The 17,752-nt window shown below is 56.8% G+C and overlaps 1 protein-coding gene across 3 annotated transcripts; it reads right to left on the reverse strand.

Annotated features, from left to right (window-relative positions):
* Nucleotides 1-5,895: 5,895 nt before the first annotated feature.
* Nucleotides 5,896-16,910, reverse strand: RPS6KA4 (ribosomal protein S6 kinase A4). 3 transcript variants are annotated; one of them, XM_036100346.2, is made up of 17 exons: nt 16,765-16,910; nt 16,586-16,657; nt 15,675-15,893; nt 15,467-15,582; nt 14,811-14,918; nt 14,503-14,583; nt 14,307-14,410; nt 14,060-14,210; nt 11,619-11,783; nt 9,335-9,466; nt 9,053-9,186; nt 8,864-8,957; nt 8,203-8,376; nt 7,929-8,123; nt 7,409-7,568; nt 7,044-7,207; nt 5,896-6,779 (listed from the first exon to the last, which is right to left on the reverse strand). In XM_036100346.2, exons 1-17 carry the CDS (start codon nt 16,817-16,819, stop codon nt 6,585-6,587), a joined length of 2,319 nt encoding a protein of 772 aa, XP_035956239.1. In that variant the 5' UTR covers nt 16,820-16,910; the 3' UTR covers nt 5,896-6,584. The 3 variants fall into 3 exon arrangements, with proteins under 3 accessions (XP_035956239.1, XP_035956240.1, XP_077913968.1); XM_036100347.2 differs by having other exon boundaries at nt 16,632-16,657; nt 16,765-16,861; XM_078057842.1 differs by lacking the exons at nt 15,467-15,582; nt 16,586-16,657; nt 16,765-16,910 and having other exon boundaries at nt 15,675-15,819.
* Between the last annotated feature and the right edge of the window lie 842 nt (nt 16,911-17,752).

Genomic DNA, 17,752 nt, shown 5'->3' on the forward strand with positions numbered 1-17,752 from the left:
AGTCGCTTAACCCACTGAGCCACCCAGGCGCCCTGATAGGATCTTTCTGAAGGGCAGTATGATCATATATACCAAAAGCCTTTAAAATGTGCATGCATGAGCACATCCTTTAGCACATTAATTCACCTCTAGGAAATGTATCCTAAGGAAATATTTGGATAGGTGAGCAAAGATGTAGGCACAAGAATGCCCATTGCAGGGCGCCTGGGTGGCTCAGTTGGTTAAGCGACTGCCTTCGGCTCAGGTCATGAGCCCAGAGTCCTGGGATCGAGTCCCACATCGGGCTCCCAGCTCGACAGGGAGCCTGCTTCTCCCTCTGACCCTATCCCCTCTCATGCTGTTTCTCTCTCTCTCTCTCTCTCAAATAAATAAATAAATAAAATCTTAAAAAAAAAAAAAAGAATGCCCATTGCAGCACTGTTTAAAATAGCAAGAAACTGAAAACAGCCCAAGTAGCCAAAAATAGAGAAAAATCTAAATAAATCATAATATCCCCCCAAATTTTTTTTTTAAGATTTTATTTTTAAGTAATCTCCAGACCCAAGGTGGAGCTCAAACTCACAACCCAGAGATGAAGAGTCGCACACTCCACCGACTAAGCTGGCCAGGCACGGCCCCCCCTACAAAAATTTTTTAATATAATTCTTGGCATAGATATTCAAATCTATTTAAAACAGGTTATAGTAACTTATTTACATTTTGGTGCCAAATCCATTGAAAATCACTATCAATAAGGAAAAATCTAGGGGCACCTTGACCGGCTCAGTCTGTGGAGCGAGCAACTCTTGATCTCGGCGTCATAGGCTCGAGCCCCACTTTGGGTGTGGAGATTACTTAAAAATAAAATCTTTAAAAAATAAAAATATAGGGGCACCTGGGTGGCTCAGTCGTTAAGCATCTGCCTTCGGCTCAGGTCATGGTCCCAGGGTCCTGGGATCGAGCCCCGCATCGGGCTACCTGCTCAGTGCAGACCCTGCTTCTCCCTCTCCCTCCACCTGCTGCTTCCCCTGCTTGTGCTCTCTCTCTGTCAAAAATAAATAAAATCTTAAAAAATAAAAATAAATATAAAATATAAAGAAAGAAGATAAAGAAAAATCTGGATGTGAATGCATCAAAATGTTAACTAACAAGATTATCTCTGAGTAATGCCACCGAAGGTTTTTCATTTTTTCTTTTTTTCCTTTTGTATTTCCTGATTTTTTTTTCTAAAATTAACATTTAATGGGGGCCACCTGGGTGGCTCAGTCAGCTAAGCGTCTGCCTTCGGCCCAGGTCAACATCCCAGGGTCCTGGGATCAAGCCCCACATCGGGCTCCCTGCTCAGTGGGGAGCCTGCTTCTCCCTCTGTCTCTGCTCCTCACCCCTGCTTGTGCTCTCTCTCTCTCCCTCAAATAAATAAATAAATATTTAAAAAAAATAAATAAATAGGGGCATCTGGGTGGCTCAGTGGGTTGGGCATCTGCCTTTGGCTCAGGTCATGATCTCCAGGTCCTGGGATCAGGCTTGTGGGGGGGGGGGTCCTTGCTCAGCAGGGAGCCTGCTTCTCCCTCTGCCTCTCCAGCCCTCCCTTGTGCTCTGTCTCTCTCTCTCTCTCAAATGAATAAATGAAATTTTTAAATAAATAAATAAATAAATTCTATTTAAATAAAATTAATATTCAATGAAGGGGAACTTTTCTTGATCACCTATACATTATTTTTTTAAAGATTTTATTTATTTATTTATTTAATTGACAGAGAGAGAGAGAGAGACAGTGAGAGAGGGAACACAAGCAGGGGGAGTGGGAGAGGGAGAAGCAGGCTTCCCACGGAGCAGGGAGCCCGATGCGGGGCTCGATCCCAGGACCCTGGGATCATGACTTGAGCCGAAGGCAGACGCTTAACCGACTGAGCCACCCAGGCGCCCCCACCTATACATTATATGTTAGTCTGACAGACATGAAATATGCCCACACAGGACTACAGAAGAGCTGGTTAACATCAGCGCCTCTGGTAACGCAGGGCGTGTGGAAGGAAATTTTTTTCACTGTGTGCTCTATTGTAGCCTTTGAATTTTGAATCATGAGTTTATATCTCTTCACAAATGTAAACTAAATTTAAATTTTGAAACAAACAAATAAAGATTTAAGGAGACTCATTGCCCTTCACAAACCCCATTTTTGTGCAGCAGTGAATGTGGAAGGAGACTAGTTATACCAGAGTTGCAAACCCAAATACCTAGAAAGACCAAGGAGATAAATGAGCGACAGAGCTGGTGTGAGCGATAGGGAGTGGTGGGGACTGTGGCAAACTAGAAAGCAGAGGCCCTCTCTGTGGTGGCAACACGATTCTGCACTGGCTGGTCAGGCCGTGCAGGAAGACTGCCCCGGGGAGCCCTTCCAGTTTTCAATAAAAGTCAAACATCCAGACTTTCATATGCATTTTCTCATTTTAAAACATGTGCTACACCCCCCACCAGAAAAACAAGTCTCTACCTGTGCCTGCAGGTCACCAGTTTGCAATCCCTGCTCCATTACTGTGGATTTTTTTTTTTTTTAGATTTTATTTATTTATTTGACAGAGAGAGACAGCGAGAGAGGGAACACAAGCAGGGGGAGTGGGAGAGGGAGAAGCAGGCTTCCCGCTGAGCACAGAGCCCAACTCAATCCGAGGACCCTGGGATCATGATCTGAGCTGAAGGCAGACGCTTAACTGAATGAGCCACCCAGGCGCCCCTCTGTGGAATATTCTTATTGAGAGCCCCAGGGAACATTAGGGAGGGGCAACTTGCCCAGAGTCAAACAGTGCTTGCACAGGGCAAGGATGAAAAACTGGCACCCTGACTTCAGTTGCAACGGTGGTTAGTTAACAGTGACTTGTGGGGAGGTGAATGCATAGGGGGGCTGTCAGGCCCTCTCGGGGACATCAGCATATTAACAAAGCCAGGGGCACGAGCCTGCTCTCTGAGGCCATTTTTTTTTTTAAAGATTTATTTATTTGAAAGAGAGAGAGAGCACCAGCGGGAGGGGCAGAGGGAGAGGGAGAGAGAATCTCAAGCAGACTCCATACTGAGCGTGGAGCCCGATGCGGGGCTGGATCTCACGACCCTGAGATCATGACCTGAGCTGAAACCAAGAGTCGTGTGCTTAACCAACTGAACCACCCAGATGCCCCTCTCTGAGGCCATTTTCCGAGGGGGATAGAGGCCCAGTGCAGAAGGATGAGCCCCTTCCACTCTCCTGATTCCACAACCACATAAGGCTGGCCTTGTGAGAGGCCAACGTCAAGGTGTAGAAGCAGGCTGCCAGACGGCAGGTTCTGATCGCTTGCCTCTGGCCTCCCCACCTCCCCGCCTGTGGCCAGCCCCTCCCCGCCCATTCTGTTGGTCCACACCTGGCCCAGCCTACAACCCAAGTCACAGCTGTCTCCCCTAATGTGTGTCAGGCCACACAGGGCAGAGGAAGGATTCAGCTCAAGGCTGGCTCATTGCCCTGAGCCGCAGCCCTTTCCTCCCCCAACAGGCTTCCCCCCCGAGGCCCATCCTCTGAGCCCCAGTTCCTTCACCCATGAAATGAAGCCAAGAAGACCTCTTTCTTAGGGTGAGTTACATAGGATAAAAGGGTAAGGAGACTGAAGATGAGAGACTTTTAGCCATCAAATTAGCAAAGGTTTTTAAATGACAATGTTCGGTGCATAGAATGAAATGGGCCATTTTCATATCCTGCTTCTGAGACTATATGCCAGTACAATATTTATGAAAGGTTATTTGAAAGTATATTTCAAAATATATATCAAAGTATGCCCGGCAAACCATAGAGACAGGACTCAGATGAGTGGTTGCCTTGGGCTGGAGAGTTGAGGGGCAATGGGGCGTGACTGCCAATGGGTAGAGTTGCCCATGGAAGTGAAAAGTGTTCTAAAATTAGACCGTGGTCATGGCTGCACAACTCTGAATATACTAAAAATCACTGAATTGTACTTTAAATGGGCTCTTAAATAATACGTTATATGAGTCTTATCTCAATTGAGCTACTTTTAAATGCACAGATTTGTGTACAAACCCGTTTGTCTCAGCATCATTTATGATAGAAACAAAGTTTTCAACAATCGAAACATCCAGCATTGGGGTAAAATTAAAGCCCGTCTTGGGGCGCCTGGGTGGCTCAGTCCGTTAAGCGGCTGCCTTCGGCTCAGGTCATGATCCTGGGGTCTTGGGATTGAGCCCCACATCCGGCTCCCTGCTCAGCGGAGAGATTGCTTCTCCCTCTCCATCTGCCTGCCACTCTGCCTACTTGTGCTCTCTCTCTCTCTCTCTCTCTGTCAAATAAATAAATAAAATCTTAAAAAAAAAAAAATTAAAGCCCATCTTTACAGTGGAACTCCTGGGGTTGAAGGAATTCTGGAATCAGCCCACCGGGGTCAAATGCACTTCTAGCTGAGTGACCTCGAGCAAGGTGCTGACCTTCACTGAGGCTCACCTTTCTCATCTCTGAAATGAAGATGATGCTTTTCTCATAAACTAATTGTGAGGAGTCAGGGAGCTAATCCACGTAGAGTGCTCAGGCCCGTCCCTGAGCATCAGAAGACCTCAGTAAATCTCAGTAAATCCTTCATGACTGAATGACCACAATGTCACATCTGTTCATTCACCAGTTCATCTTAACAGTCATGTGACCCCCTTTAAAAAAAATAAAATGGGGAAGCCTGCGGCTGTTTGGTAAGCTGCTCATGCCACAGTCGTAACACAGGACTCAGAATTCCAGATGCTTTCCCCTTCTCCTCTTCTCCTGGGGACCTGCTCCTAGGCCCTTCCCTCCTCTCTCACACCTTCAGGATGGGACACAGTTGGATGTGCCCCACGGGACCCCACCTGCCCCTGGGGCCTGCCTGCCTTTGCCCGGACTTCAGCATCTCTAGGTTCATGTCTTCCGGGTACCTCCCCCAGTAAGAGGCAAACCTCAAGATAGGAAGGTCCACCATGAGATGCCCCCACGGGGTAATATGGGAAGAGAAGGCCTAGAGACAGACACCTAGAGTGGTACTATCCAGGCAATCCTGGGGGAGGGTTCTCTGCACTATACAAATAGCTCTGACCCGGGTGCCCACAAAGATGCTGGGGCCACAGTGGCCCTGTGGCCCCAACCACCTAGCTGGGATCGCAGAGCTGGAGCGGGGCCACACTGATCACTCTGAGCAGCACGAATATGGGCGGCTCCCCTCACTCGGTCCCTCGCAGACAGGCACCGAGCTCTGCCCAACTGGCCTCTCACTAAGCGCCCGGCCCTCCTCCTGCTCTTAGCCCGACGAGCTTCCAGAGGGGAGGCCGTGATCCAGAGCTAAGGCATCCCTGGACACAGCGATTGGTCCACCGTGGACACATGACCTCAGTGCATCCAATCAGAGTACATCTTCGCATTTCCCTCGGGAATGCTACAACAAAGACTCTCTTCATCACCCTATTTCAGTCCGTAGCCCCCGGAGCACCCTGTACCCACCCTGGGGCCAAAAGGAAAATCCTCCAGGATACAACCCCAAGAAAACAGAATAAAAAGTTCAGACTGAGAAACTGGGTCCTGATCATGTGTTTGTGTACAGATCAGACCTTGCCTGGGTCTCCCCCTGCAAAGTATAGTTGTAAGGGCCTAAAAGTCCCACTCTGCTGAAGTAAGTTTAGGTTCTGTTACTTACAACCAAGAGAATTCTAAAGGCTACATGGCAGAGCTGTGCGAATACACAGCTGGGATGATTGTTTGACCCCCCTGCTGCTCAGGCTAAAAGTCAAGGACAAAGGGCATGGTCTTCCCCAGAAGGGTCTGCCCTGCCCCTCCTCTCTGAGGCCCCAGGCCCCCTCGGCTGAGGATTTGCCCCAAGCCCTCTGCCCTGCACACCCTCCTCACACACACAGATGACACACACAGCACTCGATGGACTTTTATTTTAAAGTCAAAGGCACAGCCTGGGTGGGCTGAGGCAGTGACTACGGATGCCCAGCCCAGCCCCTCAAGGCCCTGCCCCCAGCCAGAGGCAGCTGTGCCAAGGGGGGTTGGGAGGGGGGGAGAAGGGGCCTCCCCTTTTAGGGGTCGCCTACTTCCTTCCTTCGCCCCAAACAGGGGAGAAGCAGGTGACATAAAGTGAGGCAGAAATGCTTCAGAGACCTCTCCTTGAACACCCCCCCCCCCAGCACAGGTCTTTGGTGGACGTAATTGCACAGACAGTCCATAAAGTGACAGCTAGAGGGGCGCTCCCTCCCAAGAGCAGGGCCTCAGGGGAGGGCAGGGGAGAGGTCCCAGTTTCTCCCCGTGGCAACTCAGTGCGGAGAATGGAGAAACGGGGGAGGAGCCCTTCGGGTGGAGCAGCCCCCTGGGGGAGAAGTGCCTTCGGCCAGAGGAGGCACGGTCTTGGCAGAGGCCCCTCCCTCCCTGCATCTCTAACTCTATCTGGTAAGACATAAAAAATTCTCTGCTTATAAAAATACTTCTGCTCTGTCTGGGAGTGGGGTGGGGGGAAGGGGAGGGAAGGGCAATCCCTGGGGATGGGGCGGGGCCGATACCGAGGCTCCCAGGTCACAGCCCCTATGGGGGGAAGGAGGGGTCGCTGTGGCGGGGGCTAGGAGGGCGGCAGGGGGCCGTTGGCTCGTCTGGGGGCTCCCTTGGCGGCGGGGGCCCTGCCCGGGGCGGCGGGCGCAGGGGAGACGCGGCGGGAGGTGGCGGCGCTCCGCAGCTTCTGTTTCCGCCGCTTGGCCAGCGGCGCGTTCTCCACGCTCTTCAGGAAGAAGCCCTCGCGCTTGCCCCGGTTGAAGGCCTGCACGAGAGTAGGAGGTGAGGGCCCCACCACCACCCGCCGGGCCTCGACTTCCAGATCCTAGCTTTAACCCCATCCCGGATCCTCCCTCCCATCCCACTAGGTCAAGGCCAACAGGTCGTTGGCCTCCAGACTCCCCAAAGGTCAGGGTGGCCACCGACCAGAGGCCAGGACTCAGTCACCTCACCTTTATGGGCTCGGAGGGCGTCGCCTCCCGGAGGCCCCGCCTCCCCAGCCCCGCCTCCCACGGGCCCCGCCCCTCACCATGAAAGTGGCGTTGAGCCCGGAGCGCACAGCTGGCCCCGAGGACTCCAGCACGTCGGGTGTCCGGAGTGGGGGCGAGGAGCGGGCGCTGCCGTCCTGCAGCCATGAGCTGCCCCGCAGCCCCTCGAGCTTCAGCCGCTTGGCGGGGTCCACCGTCAGGAGCCCTGGAGGCAGGGCAGGGAAGGGTTGAGGAGGGGCCGAGCGTGGAGGCTGCGCCCCAGAGAGATCCCAACAGCCCCGCTCTCCTCCCTGACCAGTCCCCCAGACCAAACACCTAACCCACTGACGACCCCTGCCCCACCTTGACCCCATGGCCGCCCCCCTTGGTGACACCTCCCACCCCATCCCACCCCCCCACTCCGCACCTCGGACCAGCTCCTTGGCTTCCTCAGACACGCCCTGCCAGGCCTCCCCGTCAAGAGAGAAGCGCCCCTCGCGGATCTTGCACATGATCTCTGCCGCCTGGCTCTGCCCACCCTGGCCTGAGGCCCCCTGGAAGGGGACCTGCCCCGACAGCATCATGTACTGGGGAGGCGGGGGGGAAAGTGAGAACGGTCCAGGCTGCAGGGCCAAGACAGGCCAGGAGGCTGACTTAGCCCACCCACAGAACCATTCACCCTCTCCACGAGGGTAACTCCTGAGGTCCATGCGTGATGATATTGACCTCCAACCCCTAATACTCGGGGGCCCTGACCCCAGCACCTAAGCAACCCTGCCTCTGTATTAGGACGACCCCTAAACCCAGCCTCAGAGCAAACCCTGCCACCCCCACCAAGATGACCCCTGTCCTCTGCCTCGGGGCTTGTCCCTGCTGGCCCGCATCAGGAAACCCTCTGGCCCCAGGCTGGAGGCACCCCGAACCGTCCCGGGGACCCCGTCTCATACCAGAATGACACCGAGGCTCCAGAGGTCGCAGGACTCGTCGTAGCCCTGCTGCGCCAACAGCTCGGGAGCTGCGTACTGCAGCGTGAAGCAGGGCGTCTGCATGGGCCCCGCGGGGCTCTGCGGGCGCAGCCGCGCGAACCCAAAGTCGATGATCTTCACGGGGGCTCCGGGCGTGTCATCGGCGTACAGAATGTTCTGTGAGGACGGCGGGGCGGCCGTCAGAGACTAGCCGCCGCGCCTCAGCCCTCCCCGGCTGCCCAAGCCCCACGCCCACCTCGGGCTTGAGGTCCCGATGCACCACGCCTGCCTCCTCGTGCATGAAGCTCACTGCCGATACGAGGCTGCGCAGGATCTGGCTCGCTTCGGACTCGCTGAAGTGCCGCTTCTTGCGGATGTGCTCCAGCAGCTCCCCGCCCCGCAGCAGCTCCAGAACCAGGTACGTGTGCAGCTGCGGGGCGGAGCGGCAGGCCTCGGTCACCACCTGGGTCAAGGTCCGACCTACCTACCGACCTCCCCGGTCCAATCCACACCGGGCCCCTCCCACTGACCAGGCCCCGCCCCTAGCCTCAGTCCCCGCCTCTATTCGAGCCCGGAACTCAAGACCACCCGAAAACCACCCTTAGGCCCCACGTCCTTCTGGGCCTCCGCCCCTTTGCCACCTTAAATCCTAGCCCCCTCCACGTCTTCCTCAAATTCTGTTCCCTTGGCCATCCTCAGCTCCGCCTTCCGATCCTCCTGCCCTACTCCACTCAAATCCCACCTCTCTGGCCTGCCACATCCCTCAGCGCCCCCACCCACCCAGTCCTCAGGCCCCTCCTCCTGCCTGCCTCCCCGCCCACCACACCCCCATCCCCCACCCCCACCCCCCGGCCCGCCGCCCTCCAAGAGCAGCCTCCTGAGTCCCTGCGTTGTGCCCCAGCCCAAGAAAGGGTCACCTGGTCGTGATGCACGTCATGCAACTTCACCACGTTTGGGTGCGACTGGCAAAGCCGTAGGGCGGCCACTTCTCGCTGCGTGTTCTCCTCCAGCCTGCGGGCAAGGCAGGTGCGGTCAGTTGGGCCGACCTCCGGCCCCGCCTCCCGGAGCCGTCTTCGCCCGGCCCCGCCCAGCCCGGGCCCGCCCACCTGCGGCTGAGGATCTTGACCGCGAACTCCTGGCCACTCTGGCGCTGGCGACAGCGGCGACACACGGAGAAGCTGCCCTGGCCGAGCGCGGGCTCCCGCAGGTCCAGCTCATACTGCTGGAAGAAGGGAGAGTCCTGGCGGCGAAGGGGGTGCATCAGAGATCCCACCAGGGAGCCCCTCCAAACCTCACCGCGGTCACACCATGGGCGCCTGCTGAAGCCAGGTCTGGAATCCGCGAGCCCAGACACCCCAGAATCAACTCCCCACCCAGGCCCCACCCACCTGCATCATGGCGCTCCTGGCCACCGCTGCCCGGCCAGGCCGGTCTCCAGCGCCAGATGCTTCCAGCACATCCGTCATCATCACCGCGTTGTTATGGTCAAACAGGATGGAGGGCGCCACGAAGGAGTATCCCTGCGGGGTGGAGGGGGGTGGAGGGGGCTTATGGGCATAGGGGCTGCAGGTGCATATGGAGTCCCTGCAGGTGCATATGGAGTGAGTCCCTGGAAGGCCCAGGCCCAGTGAGGGGCAGGGCTCAGAGGAAGACCCTGGACCAGAGTGGGTGGGGGAGGACGTTGCTTTGGTATGCTGGTGCACACAGGTGGGTGGACATTTCATTCCACCTTGTTCTATGATCACTTGGGTTCATGTCCCCCCACCAGTCTGTGACTCCACCGTTCTCAGCACAGTAAACCCCCCACCCTGAGCGCCAAGGGCATCATTTAGCACAGTGCAGTGACCCAGAAAACGATGGACCCAAGGCATGAAAGGGCCGTGGCCTGGCATCACACACACTTAGCTTATGAGAATTCAAATCCACCCACTGAATACAAAAAGTCTTTATGCCTTCATCTCAAACCAAACATTGGCCTCCTCTGCAAGGGGGGGCTACTGAGGAAAGACAAAGAGGCAATTCAAGGGATTCTTAAGGGTAAGTTTAACGACGAATTGTTTTCTCCTAAAAACACAGCCCCACTGTGCACAAGAACGCAGACTCCACACTTGTCTGTTAGGTTCATCGATCCGTCCCTGGGGCCCAGATCCGTGCCGGGCACATTGTAGTCACTCAACACATATTCTTGAATCATTAAATGAATGAATGAGGGGCGCCTGGGTAGCTCAGTCAGTTGGGAGTCCAATTTTTGGTTTCAGCTCAGGTCATGATCTCGGGGTGGTGGGATCCAAGCCCTACATCAGGCTCCAGGCTCAGTGGGGAGTCTGCTGGAGATTTTCTCTCCCTCTCCCTCTTCCCCCCACCCCCAGGCTTGTGCACTCTCTCTCTCTAAAATAAGTCTTTTTAAAAAATAATAAAATAGTTAAATAAAAATTAAAATAAAAAAAATAAATGAATGAATGAAAGTAACCACTGATTCACAAGAAAGAACTTTCTCAGAACTGTGAGATAATGGGGGCGCCTGGGTGGTGCAGTCAGTAAAGCATCGGACTCTTGGTTTCAGCTCAGGTCATGATCTCGGGGTGGTAGGATCGAGCCCTGCATCAGGCTCCACGGTCAGCATGGAGTCTGCTTTAGACTCCCTCCCTCTGCCTCTGCCCCTCCCCCCACCCACTCTCTCGCTCTCTAAAATAAATTAATAAATCAGTGGAGGGCTGTTCCAACACAGCCATCACTTGGGAGAGCCTCACAGGGGGGCTGACCCATCTACACTTGCTATTGGCCTGTTCTTATTTCATATTTATGGACCATGTCCTACAGGCCAGGCCCCCACACTGGGCATTTAAACGTAGTCCCTGCCTTCTGGGAGCTTCCAGACCAGGGGAGGCAGTCCCAGTAAGGCAGTTAGGATACAACCTGACACGGTGCTTAGAAGGAGGTGCCACCTCCAGAGGACCAGTGCACAAGGAGAGGGCAACCCAGGACCAGAGCGGCGGGGAGGAATTCACACAGGAGCAGCATCGCACAAGGAGGTTCACTTGAAAGGTGAGTGGGAGTGCCAGGTGGGCAGCTATGGGGAAGGTCCTCCAGGTGGAGGGAACTGCATGTGCAAAGGCACAGATGTGTGCTCTGGAACCTCTGAGCTGTTCGTAGGTGGTAGAGTACCAAGTGGGACAACAGTGAGCACTGAGGCTAGGGCACTGAGCGAGGACCGCATCACGCAGGACCCTGAATGCCAAGCAGTTTGACCTTGCCCAACAAGCCTAAGCTTCTAAAACTGAGTGGAGGAGGCCTGTGCTTCCACACATGTGATATGGTTTGCCAAGGGACACGCAAAGCCACAGTATAAACATGGCATCTCTTTCTAGTTATCCACTTAAGCAACTGGATAGTTAAAACAGTATCTTTACATTACAGTAAAGATATATGGAGTAGAAGGGAAGTTATCATGAAATTTAAAGATAAACCATGTAATTCAAAGACGAGCCCTGCCGTGGCAGTCTGTGTGACTGACAACTCCAGGTACCCCAGCAGTGGACAGGGTCTGGGGGGGATGCTGAGTCCTGATCAGAACACAGGGCCTATGCAGGGCCATGAGTCAGCCCCAGTCCAGGGTGGCAGCAGCATCATCCTGTCTCCATGGCACCTGCAGTTCGGTGAGCTCTCACTCACCTGGAAGATGCGAGGGTCCCCAGGCGGGGGGCTGCCAGGGGGTGAGTAGACAGGCTCCAGCCGAGTAAATTCTTCTGCAAAGTTGCCCACATCCAGCTCTGAGCGGATCTGGGGTCGGAATGGGGCTGGAATTTTCCTGGCAGCCAGAGCAGCCCAATCCAGACCCTGGAGAAATGGAATGAGAGATTGGGGGTGAAGGGCAGGAAGTGAAAACCCCTGTCCCCTCAGGCCACCCTGACTGGGCAGCTCCTCCTCAGTGAGGCAAGGGTCTCTCTGGCATTTGGCTGGAAAGCTGTTCTCCCTGCCTCCCTGGCTTCTGTTTTTCTCCCTTTGATAAGAGAATCCCTATTTCCCTTAGAGAATCATCTCTCCACCACACTCAGTCAATTCTGGGACTTTTGTTAGCATTGGCATGCAAAACAAATCTTTCTCCAACTGCACTTAAATCTGGAAGGACATGGGCCTGGAACTGCTGGGGACCCCCTCGGGGTCTAATGATGAAGTCCCCATGGAGAACACCCAAGAGAAAAAGAAAGAAATTCTTAAAAACATAAATCCAACACCTGGATGCAGCCTTGCCTGAGGGCAGACCACTCTTCCTTGGACTTTTCACATACGGGAACTAACACATGCCTTTTTAAGTTTAAGCTAGGATGGCAGAGCCTGTTTGTTGCCTGCCCAACTTCCATATTCCCTGTCTTCCTTAGTACCATAGCCCCAGTGTTATCATAGGAAGCAATCAATGTACACAACTAAAAGCCAGTATTTAACAAACTTCCTTGCACTTAGGGACGACCCATAACCTGTAAGTAAAAATTGTGAGAATCCAGAGAAAGAACCTCAAGAGGAGGGTGAACAGTTGGCATGTGCCCATTTTGCCCTTCCCCTCCTTTCTCCTCCTGATTTCTGCCTAGATGACAGCCTAAATGGCAAGCGCTCCAGCAGCCATTTTGGACCACGAGGCAACCCTGGGGCTGGAGGCCACATGCTAAGAATGGAGGAGAGTTAAAAAAAAAAATGAAGAAAGGAGCTTGTATTCATGAAAACACCACAGCAGCCCTGGCCCTCCAACCTTTTATATGAGAACAGAAATAAAAAATAAACCTCTATCTTGTTTAGACCACTGTTCACTCCGCTCTCTCTTCTTAGCAGCCAATCTCTCTATACCAGGGACATCACCATTTTGAGTAGGACTTTTTGTCACTTGCAGCCAAGATGCCTGATTTGGTCTCAAAGGCCCCGGGTCTGGTACCAGGACCTCAGCATTGCTATCACCAAAGGGGCTGTCTTGAGAGCAGGGGGACTGCAGGGAACACCCCTTCTGAGCATCAGGCCTCGAAGACCTTAGGGACTCTCCAGTATGACTGCCGGTCAACCGACTCCCAGAACCCAGGGCCTGGCATGCACGCAGGGTGGGTTTGAGGAATCCGCTTAAGGAAAGGGACACTGCCCAGCCCCTTCCCCCACCAAGGGACAACTTCACCACAAAGACTTAGATTCCTGTCTCAAAAAGCATCTCCAAGGGACCGTGGTGGGAAGATTGGAGATAGCACTCATAGCAAGAGTAACCGAGTGCCTGGCCCACAATAAGTGCCCATAAATGGGCACTTCCGTGACAATGTCAGACAAGTGGCTAATCTGATGCCCACAAGTAAACAGAACACAGCAGTGAAGTGCACAGGCTTCAAATCATCCAGACCTGGGCTTGGATCTGAGCCCCATCACGTCCTGGCTGTGTGACCTTGGGCAAATGACTTAACCTCTCTGAACTTCAGTTTCCCCATCAGAATGCTTCTGCAGGTTACATGAAATGATGCAAGCAAAGAGCCAACACACAGCAGGCGTTCACTGGTACAGGGTCCCGCGAGGCAACGACGCTGGCCACGCACAGCGCCCGAGCCAGCGAGCTCTCGCAAGGAAACAGAATTCACCCTGCACCGCACTCTAATCCGTGCGTGCTCTTAACAACTGAACAAAACCCAAGCGACCAACCAACTGTCCATCTGAATGGCAGGCACACAGAGAATGCTGGAACAAAGAACAAAATGCCTGGGTGGGTGCGGAGAGCCCTAAGTGTGACTTTTAGTACTGATGTGAGCCAACAGGAGACCTGCAATCTATCCCCAGCTCTACACCATTTCCTGTGCCATCTGGAGCAGGTCGCCTCCCTTCTCTGAACCTGTCCCGTAAAAGGACCAACGAAGGCATTCTCAAGTCCCTGCCAGCCCTGACAGTCAGTGAACCTACAATTCTTTCCCCCAGGAACACTCCTTCCAAGTTGCACCAGAGATGGAGAAGACAAACCCGCTTTATCTGGCGGTTTTTCTAAGTCAGGTGAAATCAGCTGGTCTCAGATCATCCCTCCAGGGTCCCCCAACCCAGAGCAGCGGCCCGGTCTGGGTAGCGTGCGGAGAGCTGTGGGGGGGAGTCAGGAACCTCACCTGGAAGAAGGGGTGGTTCTTGACTTCCTGCGCCCCCTGGGGCCCCGCGCCCAGCCGCTTCTTGGGGTCCTTGCAAAGTAGCCGCCGCAGCAGGTCCTGTGCCACAGGCCCGATCCGGGGGGGGAAGGGAGGGGAGCACTTCAGGATCCGTCTGGGAGGATTGGGGGGGCGTCAGGGGCAGCGAGCCCCCTCCCCGACCCTGCCCAGGCCCCTCCCTTCCCCCCCCTTCTTGTCCAGCCCCGCTCACCGGGACACCTCTGCCTGCGTGTTCCTCTCGCCCTCCAGTGTGAAGGGCGAGGCCCCGGTCAGCAGTTCGAAGAGCAGGATGCCCAGGCTCCACCAGTCCACCGCCTGCCGGGGCAGAGCCAGGGTGAGGGCCTGTGGCCACCCCTACCTCACCCCACCGCCACTCCCCACCCACTCCCCCCCCCCCGCGAACCCACCTTGCCATGCCCCGACTTGCTGCGGATAATTTCGGGGGCCATGTACTCGATAGTGCCACAGAAGGAGAAGGTTCGTTCTTTCTGGGAGGGCAAGAGGACCCATTTGGACACCCAGCAGTCCCCAAGGCTCAGAGTAGGACTCGCTGGACTTGTGAGGGTTGGAACAGGGGGGCAGCGCCTCCTGAAGGCAGGGCCCGGACCTGTTTACCTCTGCGCGGCCAAAACGCAGAGCCAGGCTCGGAACAGGAGACAGGAAGGCGGAGGCTTGCATGGGGGTGCAGGAGGCAGGGAGAGTGCCCCTCGCTCACCTCCTCCGTCAGGAACTCCTTGCTAAGCCCGAAGTCTGTGAGGACGATGTGGCCCTCGGAGTCAAGCAGCACGTTCTCCAGCTTCAGATCTCGGTAGATGATACCCAGCTGGTGGGAGCGAGAGCAGTGCTGAGGCTTCCTCCCCGACACCCCCACCTCCTACGGCTCGTGCCCAGGCACCAAGACCCAGCTCGGGATAAGGGGAGCCCCCTAGAGAAGGGGTCTCCGGTGCAGCAGTGGGCCCAGGCACCGGGCCATCAGATGGCAAAAGCCATTTCCGATGTAAAAGCAAGGAAGGAGGACACCATGGGAACAGGCCCCAAGGCCCCAGAGGGAAGGAGAGCCTGTGTGAAGAGCCCCATTGCAAGAAGGCCTTGGGAGCCAAGGCATGAGGTCTCCATTTGAGGAAGTTCTGCGAGCGTGGCCCCGGGAGGCAGCCCCGAGTTCCCTGTCGGAGGAAAGCCCCTCTGAGGAGGTGCCACAGGGGGGCTGGGAGGGGGGGAGACCCCTCCCCAGGCAGCGCTAAGGCCTTCCTTCCAGAGGCGTCCAGGCCCGGCCCCCACCAACACCACCCAAGAGAGAGCGCTTCAAGGCTGCCATGTTTGGAGGCCCCTCAGTGCCCGTGGCAAGAGCCCGGAGGCCGGGTCCTCACCCACCTTGTGCAGGTGCTCCAGGGCCAGCACGATCTCGCCCCCGTACACGCGCACCTCGGCCTCTTTGAAGTGCTGGCGCTGGTAGAGGTGGGTGAACATCTCGCCTCCACTCACATAGTCTGGGGGGTGGAATGGGGGTTGGGACGCAACGCCGACCGAGCGGCCCCACCTGCCTCCGTGGCCCCCAGGATCGGTAGGTGCCCGCCCTTACCCAGGATGAGGTGCAGCTTGGCGTCCGTCTGGAAGGCGTAGTGCAGCGTAACCAGGAAGGGTGCCTGGCGCACCAGCTCCAGCACGGAGCGCTCGGTGCGTGTGTGTTCCTGCGTCTTGGCGCGCTGCACCAGGGCTGCCTTACGCAGCACCTTCATAGCATACAGCTTCCCTGCATCGTGCCCGACTGCTTTCCGCACCAGGAACACCTTCCCGTAGGCTGTGGGAGCAGTGAGCGAGCGGAGGGGTAGACCGTGAGCGGAAGGGTGGTGCGGACTGGTGGGGGCGGGGGCGGGGGCGATGCCAACCCAGAGGGTGTGCACACTGGGGGAAGGAGCTGGAGTGAGAGGCAAGGGTGCAAAAGGCTGACACAGCCTTCTCAGGAAAAGGTGTACACAGCCCCGGAGGGTCCACAAAAGCGGGGAGGAGATGTGCAAACCAGGCTGGAAGACGTGCAACTCCTGGAGGCTTGCCATGCAGGGTGGGGGCAGAACATGGGCAGAGCTGGGGCAGATCAGACAGATGCAGGGGGATGCAAAGTGGACGGGGGAGGGATGTGCAAACCCAGGCCGGGAACCTTGCAAAGCTGGGAGTGAGCAAAGCAGGAGACCAGGCTCGCATATGGAGGTGTGCAAACCCCTCGGGAGGGCTGCAAGCCCTGGAGGGTGTTGGCAAATCCCGGAGGACCTTGCAGGGAGGAGCAACAGAATGTGGAGCAGTGCTAGGAGTAGGCATGTCCCTGGGAGTGGGCATGCAAACCCTGGCAGGGCAGGGCGGGGCAGGCAAGGCGGGCCGTGCTGGGAAAGGGTGGGGGGCATCGCCGGAGGCCTGGCCCAGGCCCAGGCGGGTGCGCCGCCGGGAGGCCCAGGGCACCAGGCTCGGGACACCTGCCCCGGGGGTGGGGGTCCTCACCTCCCGTGCCCAGCACCTTGAGCAGCTCGAAGTTCTCGACGCTCACCTTCTCCTCGTGCCCGGTCAGGTTGGCTGCGGGCACAGGAGGCGAATGAGCCCGGCCAGTGCATGCCCCCCTCCCGGCCCAGCCCCGGCGGCCCTCACCCGGCCCCGCGCCCCCTGGCCGCCCCCCGCCCCACCTTCGGTGATCCGCAGCTCCACGGCGCAGCCCTCGTCCTCGTCCTCGTCCCCCATGGCGTGCGGGTCGCCGGGGGCCCGCGCGGCTCTGCTCCCGGGCGGCGCCGGTTACATGGCGGCTCCGGCCGGGGCGGGCGCTTCCTGGTGCCGCCTCCGGGGGCCGAGGCGGGCGCCGGCGCCGCCTCCCGCTCCCCGCCCCGCGCGGCCTGAGTCAGGCGGCTGGAACGTGACAGCGCCGGGCGGCGGGTGGGCGCGTGGGGGCGGCCCGGCTCCCTCGGGCGCGCGGGGCCGGCGGCAGGGCTGTGCGCTCCGGGACCCCGTGCGACCCTCCTGGGGACCTGGGAACACCCTTTGGGAGCCGCATCTGGGGTCCGGGGAGAACCTGGAGCCTCTACTGGGTGGCCACTCCCGAGCCAGGTGTCTGCCCGGGTGCCCGCTGAAGCCCGCGGAAGCCAAGGGGGCTGGGGGGGGCACCGAGGCGCTTTGGAGCCGCCCCCTCCAGGGTGCCAGGCCGAAGGGCAGCCATGCATCTCTGTCCAATTCTTAGCCGCCAGCCAAAGTGAGGGATTTCACAGAGATCTCAATTCACTCACTCAGTTTTGATCACTCCTTGACCAGGACAAAGAGGGGGAGGGGATGTGCAGGTTCCCTTGACAGCCTGAAGCCTCAGGGCTACCCTTGTCCAGGTGCTGCCCTGGAAGCCTCGGCCCAGCACCTCTCACTCAAGTGTGGACTTGCCTGTGCAGCGGAGGGCCTGGGGGCTCAGGGGCCCTGACCACCCTGTCTCTGGGCAGCGCCTGCCCAGGGAGCACCTGCAGGGGGCGCTGAGAGGGTACTGGAGCCAAGCCCAACTCTGTGACAGGAGGGGTGGCTGATTTCCTGACCAATCTCTTCAGAGTGGACCTGTGGAAGCACGGCAGCCCCCAGCCACCCTTCGCAGCCCAACCAGTGCCACGCACCTCTCACGTGGTTCTGTCCCGTCGTCCCCAA

Source organism: Halichoerus grypus, chromosome 11 (assembly GCF_964656455.1).
Source record: "Halichoerus grypus chromosome 11, mHalGry1.hap1.1, whole genome shotgun sequence".
NCBI classification, from domain to species: domain Eukaryota; kingdom Metazoa; phylum Chordata; class Mammalia; order Carnivora; family Phocidae; genus Halichoerus; species Halichoerus grypus.

Excerpts from the sequence above, each read along its gene's own strand:
- RPS6KA4 (XM_036100346.2), bottom strand. The coding sequence starts at position 16,819 with ATGGGGGACGAGGACGAGGACGAGGGCTGCGCCGTGGAGCTGCGGATC. Across the intron at positions 8,958-9,052 it reads GTCAAGATCCTCAGCCGCAG|GCTGGAGGAGAACACGCAGC; the intron begins GTGGGCGGGCCC and ends CCTTGCCCGCAG. Across the intron at positions 6,780-7,043 it reads GGCTCAACGCCACTTTCATG|GCCTTCAACCGGGGCAAGCG; the intron begins GTGAGGGGCGGG and ends ACTCTCGTGCAG.